The sequence below is a fragment of the Notolepis coatsorum genome (assembly GCF_963971535.1).
Source record: "Notolepis coatsorum genome assembly, chromosome: 2".
In the NCBI taxonomy this organism is placed as follows: domain Eukaryota; kingdom Metazoa; phylum Chordata; class Actinopteri; order Aulopiformes; family Paralepididae; genus Notolepis; species Notolepis coatsorum.
The window spans coordinates 121,605,040-121,622,819 of NC_140166.1; the positions used below are offsets into that span (position 1 = coordinate 121,605,040).

The 17,780-nt window shown below is 41.0% G+C and overlaps 1 protein-coding gene across 1 annotated transcript in view; it reads left to right on the forward strand.

The window, feature by feature from the left end:
* The window catches only part of tmem255b (transmembrane protein 255B), a gene marked incomplete at both ends in the record, with an annotated part of 71,062 nt that overhangs the window by 43,329 nt on the left and 9,953 nt on the right, over positions 1-17,780 (forward strand). Inside the window, 2 exons of the mRNA XM_084308285.1 lie at positions 12,730-12,810; positions 15,487-15,572. Coding sequence (XP_084164411.1) covers positions 12,730-12,810; positions 15,487-15,572 — 167 coding nt within the window. The remainder of the gene's footprint in view (positions 1-12,729; positions 12,811-15,486; positions 15,573-17,780) is intronic.

Here is a 17,780-nt window from a genome sequence, read left to right on the forward strand (position 1 = left end):
CTCCCCTAGTAGGACTGGTAGTTTTCCTGTATCTGGTAGTGCAAGAAAACCTTTTGTTATTAGTTCAATTTTTTTTAAATGCGTTTCTCTAATATCTTTATATTTTTCACATTTGGTGAGGAAGTGCAACTCAGTTTCAGGCTCACTGAGGATGCAATGACAGCATAGCCTTTGCTCTGCAGGGAGCCAGGTTTTCCTGTGCCTCCCCTTTTCAACAGCGAGGCTGTGCTCACTCAGTCTGTATTTTGTCAAGGTTCTTTTTAGTTGTTCAGTCACCATGCTCAAGTAATCTGCTATGGTGTACTGTCGATTTAGACCCAGATAGCACTGCATTTTGCTCTGTGCTTTTGTTTGTGTTTTCCAATAGGTAATGTAGTTTTGTTTTAGCTGTGTAGTAATTTGATTTATTCTGATTGGTGATGTGTTCTGTTCCTGAGGTGTGTTAAGAGAGCAGGTTTGTGGACTCAGCCTCAGGACCAGCTGGGTAAGGGGGTTCCTGATGCTCCTCAGCTCTTGGCACTGCAGGGCTTGATAATGGTACGAGAGGGGATCACTTCGTTTTAGGTGTGTCCAAAAGTTAATTGCTCTTTTTTGTATTTTTAGTATTAGTGGGTAACGGCCTAATTCTGCCCTGCATGCATTGTTTGTAGTTTTCCTCTGGACATGTAGGATAATCTTACAGAACTCTGCATGCAGGGTCTCAATGGGGTGTTTGTCCCATTGGGTAAAGTCTTGTTTTGTAAGTGGACCCCACACCTCACTGCCATAGAGTGCAATTGGTTCAATAACACATTCAATTAATTTTAACCAGATTCGAATTGGTATTTCTGTTTGTCTATTTCTTTTTATGGCGTAGAAAGCCTGGCGTGCTTTCCCTCTCAGCTCATTGACTGCTTCCTTAAGATGTCCAGTTGAAGTTAGTTTTAGGCCTAAATAGGTGTAATGTGTGCAGTACTCTACATGTTTTGTACCAATTGAGAACTTTGGTAGGACGTCCTGAGATCTGGATCTTTTTTGGAATATCATTATTTTGGTCTTTTTGGGGTTTACTGCCAGGGCCCAGGTTTGACAGTAATGCTCTAGCAGGTCCAGGCTCTGCTGTAGGCCGTCTGCTGTGGGGGACAACACAACCAGGTCATCTCTCTCTCTCTCTCTCTCTCTAACACTCACATACACACTATCTCCCTCTCTCTCCCTCTATCTCCTCATTTTCTACTTTCATTCACCTGTATCTATGCTCTCTCTACAACACACACACACACACACACACACACACACACACACACACACACACACACACACACACACACACACACAGGCTGCACACAGATTGCTGGAGCAAGACACCATAAAGCATGAAGTTATTATAAGGAGTGTCTGAGAGTGTGCTGCTCGGTGAGCTGTAGGTCTTCAGTGGGAGTGGTCTAACGATGTCTAATGACCTAAGACCAAGCAGCATTGTGCACTGAATAGATTGAAGACCGAGTCCAGGTCTCACTGCTGGAGGTGCAACAGACACACTGGTCCTACACGTTGGCCTCATTCAGGGTGCATCAGGGCTGACCTTTTTGAATATCAGACATGGTCAAATGTTAACTGGTCAAACTGTATTGATGTATAATCAGCATCATCATGTATATTAATGAATTTATATTCAGGCGGCTTGCTCCCCAAAAGTGCTTCTCTGTCTCTCCTCTCTGTCTCTCTTCTCTGTCTCTCCTCTCTGTCTCCCCTCTCTGTCTCTCCTCTCTGTCTCTCTTCTCTGTCTCTCCTCTCTGTCTCTCCTCTCTGTCTCCTCTCTGTCTCTCCTCTCTGTCTTGCCTCTCTGTCTCTCCTCTCTGTCTCTCCTCTCTGTCTCTCCTCTCTGTCTCTCCTCTCTGTCTTGCCTCTCTGTCTCTCCTCTCTGTCTCTCCACTCTGTCTCTCCTCTCTGTCTCTCCTCTCTGTCTCTCCTCTCTGTCTCTCCTCTCTGTCTCTCTTCTCTGTCTCTCTTCTCTGTCTCTCACCTGTCTCTCCTCTCTGTCTCTCCTCTCTGTCTCTCCTCTCTGTCTCTCCTCTCAGTCTCTCCTCTCAGTCTCTTCTCTCTGTCTCTCCTCTCTGTCTCTCCTCTCAGTCTCTCCTCTCTGTCTCTCCTCTATGTCTCTCCTCTATGTCTCTCCTCTCTGTCTCTCCTCTCTGTCTCTCCTCTCTGTCTCTCCTCTCTGTCTCTCCTCTCTGTCTCTCTTCTCTGTCTCTTCTCTGTCTCTCCTCTCTGTCTCTCTGCTATGTATCTCCTCTCTGTCTCTCTGCTCTGTCTCTCTTCTCTGTCTCTCCTCTCTGTCTCTCTTCTCTGTCTCTCCTCTCTGTCTCTCCTCGCTGTCTCTCTTCTCTGTCTCTCTTCTCTGTCTCTCCTCTCTGTCTCTCCTCTCTGTCTCTCTTCTCTGTCTCTCCTCTCTGTCTCTCCTCGCTGTCTCTCTTCTCTGTCTCTCTTCTCTGTCTCTCCTCTCTGTCTCTCCTCGCTGTCTCTCTTCTCTGTCTCTCTTCTCTGTCTCTCCTCTCTGTCTCACTCTGTCTCTCCTCTCTGTCTCTCCTCTCTGTCTCTCCTCTCTGTCTCACCCTGTCTCTCTTCTCTATCTCTCCTCTCTGTCTGTCTGCTCTGTCTCTCCTCTCTGTCTCTCTTCTCTGTCTCTCCTCTCTGTCTCTCCTCTCTGTCTCTTCTCTGTCTCTCCTCTCTGTCTCTCTTCTCTGTCTCTCTTCTCTGTCTCTCCTCTCTGTCTCTCTTCTCTGTCTCTCTTCTCTGTCTCTCTTCTCTGTCTCTCTTCTCTGTCTCTCTTCTCTGTCTCTCCTCTCTGTCTCTCCTCTCTGTCTCTCCTCTCTGTCTCTCCTCTCTGTCTCTCCTCTCTGTCTCTCCTCTCTGTCTCTCCTCTGTCTCTCCTCTCTGTCTCTCTTCTCTGTCTCTCCTCTCCGTCTCTCCTCTCTGTCTCTCCTCTCTGTCTCTCCTCTCTGTCTCTCCTCTCTGTCTCTCTTCTCTGTCTCTCATCTCTGTCTCTCATCTGTCTCTCTTCTCTGTCTCTCCTCTCTGTCTCTCCTCTATGTCTCTCCTCTCTGTCTCTCCTCTCTGTCTCTCCTCTCTGTCTCTCCTCTCTGTCTCTCCTCTCTGTCTCACCCTGTCTCTCCTCTCTGTCTCTCTTCGCTGTCTCTCCTCTCGGTCTCTCCTCTCTGTCTCTCCTCTCTGTCTCTCCTCTCTGCCTTGCTGCTTGATTGACTGCTGAGCACAGCAGAAGCAGGAACTGCAAACTGGGGCTGTGTGAGTTCATCCAAACTGATGAAATCATATGGACACAAAACGCTCTACAGGAGCGACTGTATGTCCACCATTCTGAATAAAATCGCGATGTTCTTTCACCAGAAATGAGTGAGTTCCATAGACTGTAAAATAAGTGTTCATAATTTAACCCTCGCACTGAAGAACCATATAAGTTCATTTTGAATAAAAAGAAAAAACAGACTTATACGGTTCTTCGTCTGAGGTACTAAATTATTAGGTGATCTCTCTCTCTCTCTCTCTCTCTCTCTCTCTGTATCTCTCTCTCTCTCTCTGTATCTCTCTCTCTCTCTCTCTCTCTCTGCCGACCAACTATCCAAAACCAATGACAATAATTGTTTTGGGATTGCTTGCGATTATGAAAAGGCATGGGGGGGGGGGGGGGGGGGTATAATAGAGGATTCTGATTTCATAAAAAGGTAGACTTACTTCAAACGAATTATATTTTACTCTGTATTTGTTCAAACTTGATTTGGTGGAAAAGTGACAGCAACTCAACCACCTTTAGGACAGCTTGTAGATGGAGCTCCGCCCGTCAGGCTGTAGTAATGAAAGTCTGTGGATGTAATCTGACAGAACTCGAACCCCTGACAACACGCTGTAATCACTCAACACTGACCCATCTCCCTCTGAGCTCCACCTGCACTGTGGCGGCTCCTCTAGCGCTGTGAGGTGAACATGCAGCAGAGCAAGACTGATTGAAAGTGCCTTAAAGGGATAGTTGTGGTTTTTGGAACCCTAGCCTTATGTCCTACTTACCAGTGATGGTGTAGATCGGTAGAGTCCTTTCTCAGCACAAGCCATGCTGTTCCTCACACTAGCTCCAGATAGTTAGCCACAAACCAATACAAAGTCAATGGGGCCAATCCTCTGTACAAACTCTCTCTCTCTCTCTCTCTCTCTCTCTCTCTCACACACACTATCACACACAATCACATAGCCTTCACTCTATATACACATACTACTTCCCCCTCTTTCTCTCTTTCAAAATCTTTTCAATTAAATTCAAATGGGCTTTATTGACATGGGAAACATACGTTTACATTGCCAAAGCCAAACTAAACAAAACACTCAAACAGAGAAATCAGAAGAAATCAGTACAGCAGTGGCGGCTGCTGACCACATTTTTTGGTGAAGCACAAATTATTATATTATTATATATTCAATTATATTTTTAAAACATCTCCCAATGTGTGTGTCAGTGGTGGCTGGTGAGTTCAAAAATTGGGGAGGACGGGAGATATCAAAAAGATTTAAATAAAGAAGTACAGACACACAGTGTGGTTATAGAAGTACAGACACTACAGTAACAGGCATTAGTAGTAAATACCTTGGAGTAACTCTTGACACACACCTCACTTACAAACATCACATCAATAGCTTAGTCAAGAAGGCAAATCAATTACTGTCTCCCAATCTGGACCCTCACAACAAATTAAATTATAGAACCCATAGCAAGACTGTACAATAGAGCTTATAAAATGCATGGTAAATTTCCACCCTGGACTCACCACTGTACTGCACTCTCCTCTGCTACAACTTTTCAGAACTACACAAAAAATCTAGCCACTAAGTTCTATTTTATGCTCAGAAATAACACTTCTGCATTTTATGCATTTAACTTGGCGAGGCTATTGAGCCGTACTGTATTGAACCCATTCTGCAATCTGGTAATAAAGTTTTCAATCAATCAATCAATCAATCAATGCCGTTAGAAAATCAGGATTTCTGCGATCGACACCTGCTGTCTTTTCAGGTGAGGCGGCCGCGCACAATTATCCTGAGTATCAAGTCTGGTTCGAATTAACGAGACTGAATCAGCGTTCGAGGAACAGGGAAAGCCTGGATTCAAACATCGGGTTAATTGAATCTGGATAATGGGACTTTTGATCGACTTAGTTGAACCAGGTACGGGGAATAGGGCCCAGGTCCATCTGCGGGATCACATTTCTCAGTAGCTCCATATAAGACGGGAGCTCCTTTAATAATACCATTTGTCATGCATATTTTCTTTTCTTTTCCTCGCTTTCCTATTTGAGGCCTTTAGGTTGGATAGGGAGGCTGTAAGGTCAAATATGTTATTGAAGTTTTCTACCGCCCCGTTTACACTTTTGCTGTTGTGTTGGAAGTTTTTTTCTCCAGAAATTGGTCTAATCGTGATTGGACCTTTCAAGAATCAAGAGTTTATGAATGGGCGGCTGGGTGGCGCAGCGGAGATTGCGCTCGTCACCAATGCAAGAGACTCCGGTCTCGAATCCGGGTGTCAGCATTGCCTCCGGCTTGGGCCGGCCGTCATACTGGCTCAATTGGCAGAGCCAGCGGGTGGAAGTCGATGGGTGGGGATTTGGACGTTGTGGACAGCGACTCCTACAGGTCGGTTGGGGGACGCCTGCACAGCAGAGACAGGAAGTAACGGGGGTAGTGTGAGCCTCCCATGCGTTACACCTCGCCACTAAGAGTCTGCGCTGGCAGGTGAAAAGATGTGACAGGCTGCCTCCTCGTGTACCGGAGGGGACACGTGATGCAAGGCTTCTATCCTCCCTACAACCGACCAGTGGGGGGCATAGTCGAGCAACGTTCAAGACAGGGGAGGGGAGAATTGGAAACACGAAATTGGGATGGGAGAAAAATAGAAAATAAGGAGAAAAAGTGGATAAAAAATATATAGTTTATTCATCACGGGCGGCTAGGTGGCGCTGCGGACATTGTGCTCGTCACCAACGCAAGATCGACTTCGGTTGTCGGCGTTGCCTCCTGCTTGGGCCAGCCGTCATACTAACTCAATTGGCAGAGTTAGCGAGTGGAAGTCGATGGGTGGTAATCTGAACGTTGTGGACAGCGACTCCTACAGGTCGGTTGGGGACGCCTGTACAGCAGAGACAGGAAATGGTGGGGGTAGTGTGAGCCTCCCACACGTTACACCTCGCCAATGAGAGTCCGCGCTGGCAGGTGAAAAGATGTGACAGGCTGCCTCCTCGTGTATCGGAGGGGACACGTGATGCAAGGCTTCTATCCTCCCTACAACCAGCCAGTGGGGGGCATATGCGAGCAACGTTCAAGACAGGGGAGGGGAGAATTGGCACAACGGAATTGGGATGGGAGAAAAATAGAAAGAGGAGAAAAAGTGAATAAAAAAAAATAGTTCATTCATCACAAACATACCAGGGCATACAGTGAAATGCGGTTGGCCATGCCCGCTACGATTGTGCAATAAAACAATAGTAATAATAATGATAAGATAACTAAAAATGTTAATAAATCGCTTAAAGGCACTGGATCCTATGTACACTCCTATACAATGTGCAGTTTTTCTTCTATGTCCCTATGCTATACTTGCTGTTACTAACTATACTATGCAACAATCACAACACGTTATTTTCTTAAAGTGTCCTTTTTCCTTTCTTCAAAGTGTCCTTTTCTTGTGTGTTTAAAGTGACCTATGGTGCGTTTGTGTGTGTGTGCGAGTGCAGAATGTTGTGTTGTGTGTGTGTTCATGTGTGCCTTTTGTAGCTTGATAGCAGTTTGGAAAATATACTACTTTCTTTCCATTTGTAGTATTTTTTAATAGTGTGTGTTTGTTTGGTTTTGATACTTCCTGGTTGGGTGTTGATCTGTTCAGATAGACAGTGGTTTTGCTGTGGTCTGACAGGGGTGTTTGCTGGCTGACTGTGAACGCTCTGAGAGACACTAGGCTGAGGTCAGTGATAAAGTAATCTACTGTACTGTTACCCAGAGATGAGCTGTATGTGTACCTACCATAAGAGTCCCCTCGGAGCCTACCGTTGACTATGTACAGTCCCAGCGAGTGACAGAGCTGTATAAGCCCTCTCTCTCTCCCTCTCTCGTGAACATGAATACATTTGACAGGGGGGTAGTGTGTGTAGATGGAGATGTCTGGGAGTGAAGGCTATGTGTATGCAAGTGTGTGTGTGTGATAGTAAGAGAGAGAAAGTGAGATGTGTGTTGGTAAATTTCACCCCTATTATATATAATATCTACTGTATATTATATATAATATCTACTGTCTATATGATCTATTATCTATAATATTTATTGTCTATATTATCTATAATATCTACTGAAATTATATTATGTTGTTATATATAATATCTACGGTCTATAATCTATAATATCTACTGGCAACTCTGACCCTTCCAATGAGAAATACTCTATTAGAGAAGCAGATATACAAGACTCAGTACCTAGAGGATATAGGGGTGGGGATCACCAGAGGCCCCACGATACCATATTGTCACCATACTAGAGTCACCATATTGTAATATCGCAATATTGTGATATATTGCGATTTATTAAATTTTTTCAAATGCAAATGATGTCTCCAACAGAAGACTGTCAACATCTGCAATAATATATATTATTACAGTACATAGTATATACAGTACATCACTACTACTTCTCTGCCTACAATCAGTGCCCAGTCTGTCAGATCCTTGTTTCACAAGTGTAATGTTTTTAGAAAGAGCCCTGGGCCTGACATGATCACTGGGAAATTACTTAAAGTCTGTGTGGACCAATTATGCAACATTTTCACTGGTCTTTTTAACATGTCATTTGCTCAGTACAAGGTCCCTAAACTGTGTAAGGAATCAATTGTTGTACCCGTGGCTAAGAAAAAATCCCAGAGAGAGCTTAATTTCCCCTTGAGGGACAATAAAGTCTGAACTGAACTGAACTGAACTGATCATCTGTTTTATCTAATAGGACAGTCTATTAGAGGAGCTTATATACAGGAATTAGTACACTATATAGGGAGGTGTAGTGGTTACGTCATTGCCGTTTTTCGTGTTCCACCCTCTGTCCAACGCAATGTATTTCCCCATTGCCCATTTCTAAATCGCCTCGTTTAAAACAAATAAAGCATTAACATTGGCATGGTGTACCTTTCTGTGCTTATTCATCCACAATCTATAGCTCAACATGAAAATATTCGCAATTAATCATTAAAAAAATCACGACATTTTATTTCAACAAAAAATGCTTAAACAATAATGTTAGTGATAGAAGGGAACTCATTTTGTGCAAAAATGGAAAGCTTTTCAATTTCCATGCAGCAGAATTGTTACAATAGCCGATAATCCATTTTCCCAATGATAAATCCCTATACGGGTGGAACAACCAGTGACGTCAGACTACACCTCCCTATAGGAACAGGATTTAGCAGAGGAACTGATATACAAGAATCAGTACACTATTAGGAACAGGATTTAGTAGGCCAGTCTATTAGAGGAACTGATATACAAGAATCAGTACACTATTAGGAACAGGATTTAGTAGGCCAGTCTATTAGAGGAACTGATATACAAGAATCAGTACACTATTAGGAACAGGATTTAGTAGGCCAGTCTATTAGAGGAACTGATATACAAGAATCAGTACACTATTAGGAACAGGATTTAGTAGGCCAGTCTATTAGAGGAACTGATATACAAGAATCAGTACACTATTAGGAACAGGATTTAGTAGGCCAGTCTATTAGAGGAACTGATATACAAGAATCAGTACACTATTAGGAACAGGATTTAGTAGTGGTGGACAGTCACACCGACAAACACCTTAGTTCAGCCAGACAAGGATGACGCTGTATATCAACGACCATAATCTGATAGATAGTTTCATGTTTTTCTTCCTCTGTCTCATGGCTTGATGTACGACCCCAGTAAAAATGTCCCCACTCCGCTCCATCGGGCCCCTGCCCACCTGGGCCATAGTATTTCATCTCAGAGGTATCTGCTGTCCTGGACACAAGATATAGAGGGTTTTGTTCCTCACTTTCTCCCTCTAGATTTCAGACAAACTACCCCACACTTGCTGCAGCTACACACACGACGCACGCACTTGAGATTGAACATGGCCACCAGTGATGTCATCAAGGACGTTGAATAGGAGATGCTACCTTATCATTTCATTGAGCTGTAATTGACACAACACAAGGATACTAAATGAATGTTTGCTAAACTGTTTAGAGTTTATGAAAAGAATACAACAGAATACAAACACAGAATGTAAATAGAAATAAGAAAAGAAAAAACAGAAAGTGTAACTGAGGGGTACAATTCCCTGACTGTATTGAGAGTATGGTATCATTAAACCACTACTTAGTTATGTACTTTAATTACTGGCCATACAGTACACGGTATATCTGGTGAACACCCACACAAGAATACGGCTTAACAAAGAAAGTTATATTTAGAAGTATTTATTATCAGAGCAGCAACAATAGGTTACAATATTGAGAATTATGAATTGCGCTTATATGGCGAAGAACACTTAAGTAGGTCAAGAGCGTAAGTCCATGAGCATATTAAGGCGAGACACTGCAGGTGAATAGTCAAATATACTTTTTTTGTTGATTTTGAGATTTTGTTATATTTTGTTTCCTAAACATGTCTTCTATGAAACTAGTGACAATAAAACGTCAATAACACACATTTAGTTGCTTATTTTACATCATTTTGCCTTATTGCATCCATAAATGTGCACATATTTAATGGGGAAGTGCCTCATTTGCATATATAAACATAAATTTCAGAAAACTTGCAATATATTTTTTCTTAGTTTATATGTACATAACAAATTGGGAAAGTTTCATAGTGATATCTATTCAAATATGTTTAGCCTATTAGGGGGTACTACACTGTACTACACTGTTTGTAGCCTGTGTGTAGTTCTGTTCAGTTCAATAACATCATTATTATTATTATTCAGTTATCAGGCATGTGTTTAGGTTGTCTATTACTAATGGTTTGATTAGGTATTGTGTTTGTAAATATCTGTTTAAAAAAAAAAGTATGGCATTTTACAATACAGAACTTTGAAGGCGTTTTCCCAAAAATGAGTTTTAAGAGTTTTTCCTCATACTCTGAGCCAGAAATCTCCACTTCAGTAGCACACACATACACCAAACCTTCCAGTTCTATTCATATCTATGTTCTGAAGGTATTTACAGAAGGGTTTGTTGATATCGCATTCATACCCTGATTTATATCACATTTTATTCCTAAAAACATGGCGAAATATGGAATTTTACCATAAAACTGGACTGAATGGAGTATTTTCTGATTTATGGAGTGATAAAAAGAGATATCCAAAATCCCCTCTGTAATAACCTTTGGCTCGAATATGTCAACAAAATGAAACTATAATTTTGAAAATGGCTTTATCCAATGTTCAGATTTCTATCCTGGAATTATATGCAAATTAGTGCATATTTAAGTAAATCATGCCTCATTTGCATATTTAAACATACAATTTCAGAAAACTTGTAATACAAAAAAGTCTTGTCTTAATATAAGTAATCAACTGGGGAAGTTTCATTGTGATATCTATTAGTTAATTTTTTTACCCTATTCACCTGCAGTGTCTCCCCTTAAGATGGGTATAATTGACACCACCTGTAGCATAATAAGGCACACTCGTAGTCAGCTGGAGATACTAAGGGGGTTCCCTCCGGTTGTAAGCCAGCAGGGGAGAGGAATGGTCGGGAGCAAAGTCTGGATCAACGAGGAATAAAGAGACTCCAGATACAGGAGACAGTGCAATAATCCTTTGGTCCGTAGACAAAGCAACAGCTATACTCCGGTATGCAAAACAGCATGGATGAAAGCTAGCCAGCCTCTGTGGGTCCTAGAGGCGGGCTCGACGGTGCTCCTCACAGGGTAGATCCCACACAGCAGTGGGATAGACGGTTCTCTGCTCCAGCAGCCACAGTACCAAAGCAATATAATCCAGCCGGAAAAGGCTCTGCATTCGTCGGTGTAGGTTCTCCGGTGTACATATCCAACGGTTCTTGTCTAGGACTCCTCGGGTGGCGGCACGCGTTTAGGCCGCCCAGCCTGGATAAGTGCACTAGCTCGGTACGACGAACCGGTGGTAATGCTGGTCACTGTAGAACGGTAGCCGCACGATACACTATAAATAATAGACTATTACTTTACAATAGAATAAGTCGAACTCGACGATACAGCGTTAAACTCTGACACTTTAGCTATCAATTCGCACGCGGTTCTCAAGGCTCTATTTAGGGGCAAAAAAGGCCCACTTCACAGCACGTTGTATCGTGGTGAAGGCTTCAACGTTTTGGTCTAAGTCACTTTTAGGCTAAGTGCTTCTGTATCCACCTGCGACGTATTTATACGTAAGGTGAATAATCTAGTGCCAACCTCAGTTCTGTCTCGTATTACTGCGCAAACCTGGGCATGTTGAGACATGTCTTGGCGGTGGCTTTGAACTCGACATTGGGGGTATGGCCGTTGGCGCCTAGGGGTCGCTGTCCAATAGGAGAACGAATATTATGGTCTGGCCTGTACCTAGGTAAAGGGATATTCCGTGTATATATACAAAGAATATACAAGGGATATCAGACGATATACAAATATTATACAATATATCTCAAGTAATAAATATATATATTCGGTTTAATCTGACCCTTTGTAACAGAAAGCATAAAGGAAATGTACGTTTTTTTTATATTCAACATCAAAGATACAATAAATGGTTGAAGGCCTAACACATTCCCAAAGAAACTGATATCTGAAAGTGTGACTCCATTGATAAAAATCATTTAAAAAGAAAAGTTCAATAAAATAAAAACATAAAATAGTCAATCACATCTTTACTACATCAGTCTCATTTACATCAGTTCACTTTTTAAAACGATATGCATTCTTTACTTGCCTTGTGGAAACTGGTAGCTTGTTCCAGTTGAATATGGCTCTATAGCGCACTGTGGATTTTAAATTATTAGTCCTACAGACGGAGGTGTCAGCCGTCAGGTCACCACTTAGAGCCCCACTTCTTAGGGACCTGCACTGGCTCCCTATTGCCGCACAAATCCGCTTCAAGGCCCTCGACCTGGCATACCATGCGGCAAAGGGAACCACTCCCGCCTACCTCCGGTCAATGGTCTCTAATTACACACCCTCAAGACCCCTACGCTCTGCATCTTCTGGCCGTCTCAGACCCACTCCCATCTGAGCTCCGGGAGGGTCATCAAGGAGAAGCCGCCTTTTCTCAGTCCTTACCCCACAATGGTGGAACGAACTGCCCACCAATTAGGACAGCTGAAACCCGTCCAATCTTTCGCCGTCGACTAAAGACGCACTTCTTCAACCATTATCTGAAATGTAAATAAAAAAAGAAAAATCTAACCCTAACTAACTAACCTTACTGTCATGCACTTGTCCTAATATACTAACCTACACTGTAGCACTCAACACTTTGATGAGCATTGTTACTGATAGAGTTGTGCCCTTCCTGATGACTTGTTGTACAGAACTTGTAAGTCGCTTTGGATAAAGGCGTCAGCTAAATGACTAAATGTAAATTTAAATGTAGAGCCTATCTGGTGAAATTAGTCTTTAATGTGTCTGTTTGTATTACCATTCTCCTCTTATCACAAACACACAGAACAGAAGACCGTTGCTGGAGGAACGATGTGAGTTTTACGCCAGTGGGTCTGGATACGCCTACGACAACTACTACACTGAGGTGACACACACACACACACACACACACACACACCTAGTTCTCATTTATTTGTCACTATGTATATATTTTTTTTCCTTTTTAAAAAATCCAATGTTTTCCCTTCCAGCTAAAAGTACCTACTCCATGAGTTACGTCACTCTGCACTTGAGCCTTGAGGGCAAACGCCATAAAAAATAGTGCATCCAATACAGTTAGATTTTGAGATTTCACAGGTACTGTAGGATGTCAATCAAACGTCAAATCAACCCCTCCCCACCACAAAGGTATTTTGCATCCAGAAATACAGCAAATCACAGAAGCTTGCGACGTCGTTTCCATGGATCTTTAAGAGAACAGGTTTCACTGAAGAGTTAATAGAATTATAATTTGAAAACCACTCATGTATGAGTATTTGGTGAACTTCTCATTAAATATACCATGTGTGAAACCACACGACAGCCCACGGCTTATGGTTTCCATCGTTCACAAGCACTTTCTCCTCCGTCCATAAACGTTATGAGCCGTATCTCGCTCTTCCTACACACTGCTGTAAAGCGGCTTTATATGAGCGTGTTTTAGCTTTAGGGTCTGCATGGGTTAGATATACTGTTTAATATAGTTATGGTTAATGGACTCTGCTAGAGCCCAATGAATCCGGTAGTTTCCTCATCTCTCTGGTGTCATCTATTGGTCAGTAGGTGTTACTGCAGGTGTTTTCTGACATTAGATTAGATTAGATTCAAATGTATTGTCATTATACCGAACAAGTACATTACAATGAAAATAAGTTTGGCATCCAACCAGAGTGCAAATATAACTGTAAAGTGCAATAGTAATATACAATGTACAGGTGATTACTTTTTTCGCATTTTTCGATACTCGATAGTATTGAAGCAATTCAATCGATAACATAAAAGTATAGATGTTTCGACACCCAGCCCTATCGGTTCATAGTCTTTGATGGAGGGATATATTATTTCATTCTTTTAATATTACAACAAATAAAGGTAAATGTTTTGATTTCAAATCTTTATTTCAACTTGTGAGACACTGAAGTTACCCTCATATAAAGTGATGACGAGTTTACAAAACAAGACAGTTTATCATCAAATTCATACAGGCACAATAAATAAGAATAATTAATACAAAGAAATCGGCTAAGACAGTTATGAGTCGAGACTCATAGATCGTATTTTTTATTGCAACAAGAGAAGGAAGAACCTTCAGCTTCAGATTCAGTCGGAGGGCATTCCAGGTGTTGGAAGCATCAAAGGAAAAAGTCGGTTTTACTAGTTCAGAGCGAACTGGAGGAACCCTTACATCACCCTACATTTGAACATGTAGAATATGTAATTCCGTGTAATTCCAATTTTTTGATTTTGATTTTATTAGGGATCCCCATTAGCTGGTGCCATAGCAACCAGCTAGTCTTCCTGGGGTCTGTCCACACACAAAAAAACATACAAACACAATTATTATTGCAAAAACAAAATTATTATAAGTCAGTACACACAATGCATAATGAAACTACTGTAACAATTAAGATAGCTAAAATTACATTAGTGTAAAACAAAAACTAAAAATTACTTTACAGTGTTAAAAACTATTTTAAAACAATTTAAGATTATTTTTAAAAGTGAATCTACTGTAAATGCAGCAGAGGTTTTGAGGCAGGTTATTCCAAAGAGTTAATGCTCTAAAAATAAAAGATATCCTTAAAGCGTTGGTTTTAGGACCTGGCAATTCAAGCTGCCCACTACTGGAACCTCTAGTAATGCTCGTGCACAGTATTACTAAAAACAATCTGATTATGTATAAAAACAGGAGTTTTACTGCTCATGACCAACTTGAACAGCACAAGTATATTAAAAGACAATCTATTTTCAACGTTAAGCCAAGAGAGGCGGGCATGCATACGGCTCACATTATACCTTAGTGAGCAGCCCAGGCCTAAAACATATAATGGTTTGGACCGACCATGCCGATTTAGGTACGACCCAATTTATTTTATGAGTAAAAAAAAACTTTTTTTTTTACATTTTTCCGATTTTTTTTTTCAATAAAGTTTCATACAAATCTTAGTCAAACCTTTAGTATTATGGATATTAAACATGCTGGCAGAGTACATGCATCCATGTTGTTGTAAACAACATGGATGCAACTTTGCACTATCTGACATAAAAGGGGACGGGCAACAAAAGAAGCACATTTCCTGGAAATACCAATTTCTCTTCCCATTTTTAAAACAATATAATTAATATGCTGAGACCAAGACAGAGTGCAATCCAGCATCACTCCAATGTGTTTCATATCTCAATGTTTACTCGTTTCCATGACACCTACTACAACACCCATAAGCCTCGTCGATCTTCGACCAATCACAAGAGCACAACAACTCTGAATTCGGTGTCCCTTCATCTCGTTCACTATTTTGACACATTTGTTTTCATTGATGGCAATGAACATTCACGTCCAAACCAGGAAAAACTACAGCATTGGAAAAACAATCCCAGTCAGGTAATCATGAGTATGTAATTCCAATAGTCTATTCCGCCTGTTGTTTTGACTATTTTGAACTGGGTAACGCTGTCCTCTCAGCCACGCTGTCTTCGCTCAAGACCAGGCAGCTCCCCAGGTGTGTGAGTGAGGAGCAGGTTATTGCTGAAGGAGAAAATTGACCTCATGTTGTGTGTGCAGGTTAGGTGTCATTCATTCAACACTACATGCAAGCTGAAAGTGAAGAGCAACACCTGCTACTGCTGTTACCTCCACAACTGTGAAATGTAAGACACAGCCATGAACCACGTACATCAGGTTTGATCTGGAGTGAATCAAAATGTAGATTTTTCTTTTGGCTGTTTTCTTCGGTCATGTTTTACTATAACAATAGACTTTGAGAATTGATAAATGTAATAGTCTAAGTCTTATTTGTATTGATAAATGTACAATACAAATATATTTGGTAACATTTTACAAAGGCTTTATTCACTTTGTAATACCTGATATGTTTGCTCTGTGGGGACTAATTAGGTAGGGCTGCTTGATTATGGCAAAAATCATAATCACGATTACTTTGATTGATAATGAAATCACGATTATTAAACATGATTTACTCGTTGATTTGAGAACATCATATGATGACTACTGAATTAGTTTGACCTTTCTTCCTGACCAAAGGCTGCCTTTCTGTCATCTTCTACAAGTTACCAAATCTGTTTAAAAATAACAGGAGAAACGTGCCGTGGTTCCTCCTCCCTCTGAACATGAGCTGAAACTACTATTTGGGCTGGAGAGCGAGGGGCGGAGCTCACTGCTGTGAAGGAAGGGTGCTCCGCATTTACAACACAAAACAAAATGAGAGCAACACGGCATGTTGTTTTATCTAAATGATCTTGTTTTCATGATCTTGTTTTCATTTTTGAAGGCTGCCGGTTCAATTCTGGCTCCTCCCGGCAGCACATCGAAGTGCCCTTGATTAACCTGTTAGTGTGTAAGGTCCCCCAACAGGGGGACCCTGCTGTTTTATCATAAATCGATCAATACAGACCGTATTAATTAATGTTGTATTTATTTTCAAATGTAGCCAAGAGTAAAGACCCTAACCCTATCAAAACAGCAGTCAAAGTGTATATTTTCAGCACTACGTTTGTTTACCGATGTTCCGAAAATAAGAATTTATCGGAATAATGCAAATTCTATCTCTCTTTTATCATAAAAACGTGAGGAAATGACTAAATACAGATTTAACACTGCCATTGGAAAGGTCTCTAATCCAATAGATCCATAGATGTATGACTTGGCCATAATAAGGTAATTTATAGTTTATAATTCAATTTTGAATGTATAATTTAAATAGATTATAATTCAGTACTGTATCTACAAATCCTTCTGTTTAATCATCTTCCCTTTATTCATTTAAGAGGTACATTTTTTGTTTACTTTTTAAAATGTCCATAGGTAAAGTGTTCCAAGGCTTTTGTGCGTAATTAGCAAAGGCTGCATCCCTGATTTTAATATCATTATATAATAATCACCATAACAATAATAATAATAATAATGTATGACTTTGAAGGTGATTTTCTTAAAAACATGGTTTGGAGACTTGATATTAACACATTCTGTGCCACGCCTCTTCCGGGAAGCGGCTATGCTTGCTCATGCCACCCATTAAACCAGGGGTCAGGAACCTTTTTGACTGGGAGAGCCATAAAAGCCAAATATTTCTAAATATATTTCATTGAGAGCCATATGGTATTTTTAACGTATAATACATTAAATATGTCTTACTTTTAATGCGACTTCTGGTGCTGCATGGTTTTGCTGATGGCCTTGTAATCTGGTTCATACGTGGTGAGGTTGAGCTTCATGCAGGCGTTGAGGCTTCCATCAGTTAAACGTGAGCGTAGGTTGGTCTTAATGTTCCTCATATGCGAGAATGACTGCCCACATGCATATGTAGAGCCAAACATGGTCAATACGGCGATACTCACGCTGCATTGTGTGGTATGTCACAGGAAGCTCGTTCCAAGTTTTAAGAATCAGCTGGTCTTCAGGTTGAAGATCTTTTATTTCTGTCCACTTGTGTTCCCTCGCCAGCTCTGCTCGCTATATCTTCAGCTACAGATGCTATTAGCTGTATCTTCAAAACTAATTTCTGTTTACTTTAAAATGACACAGTATTTTTAAGAAATGTCACAAGTATTTAAAAAAAAATAAAATTTTTTTTTTTTTTTTTTTTACTCAAAAATTTCTGGGAGCCATATGCTGTCACCAGAAGAGCCATATATGGCTCGCGAGCCATAGGTTCCCGACCCCTGCATTAAACCAATGTAGTCTATCACCTTGTTTGTAGAGCTATAACTATATTCTATATTATAGCTATGGATACAATACTATAGTCATTTGACACTGGGTTTCTTCTGGTCAAGATGCAAAAAAAAAAAAAAAAATCCATCCATACGTTCCCGTGTTATACCGTGGTGAATATAAGT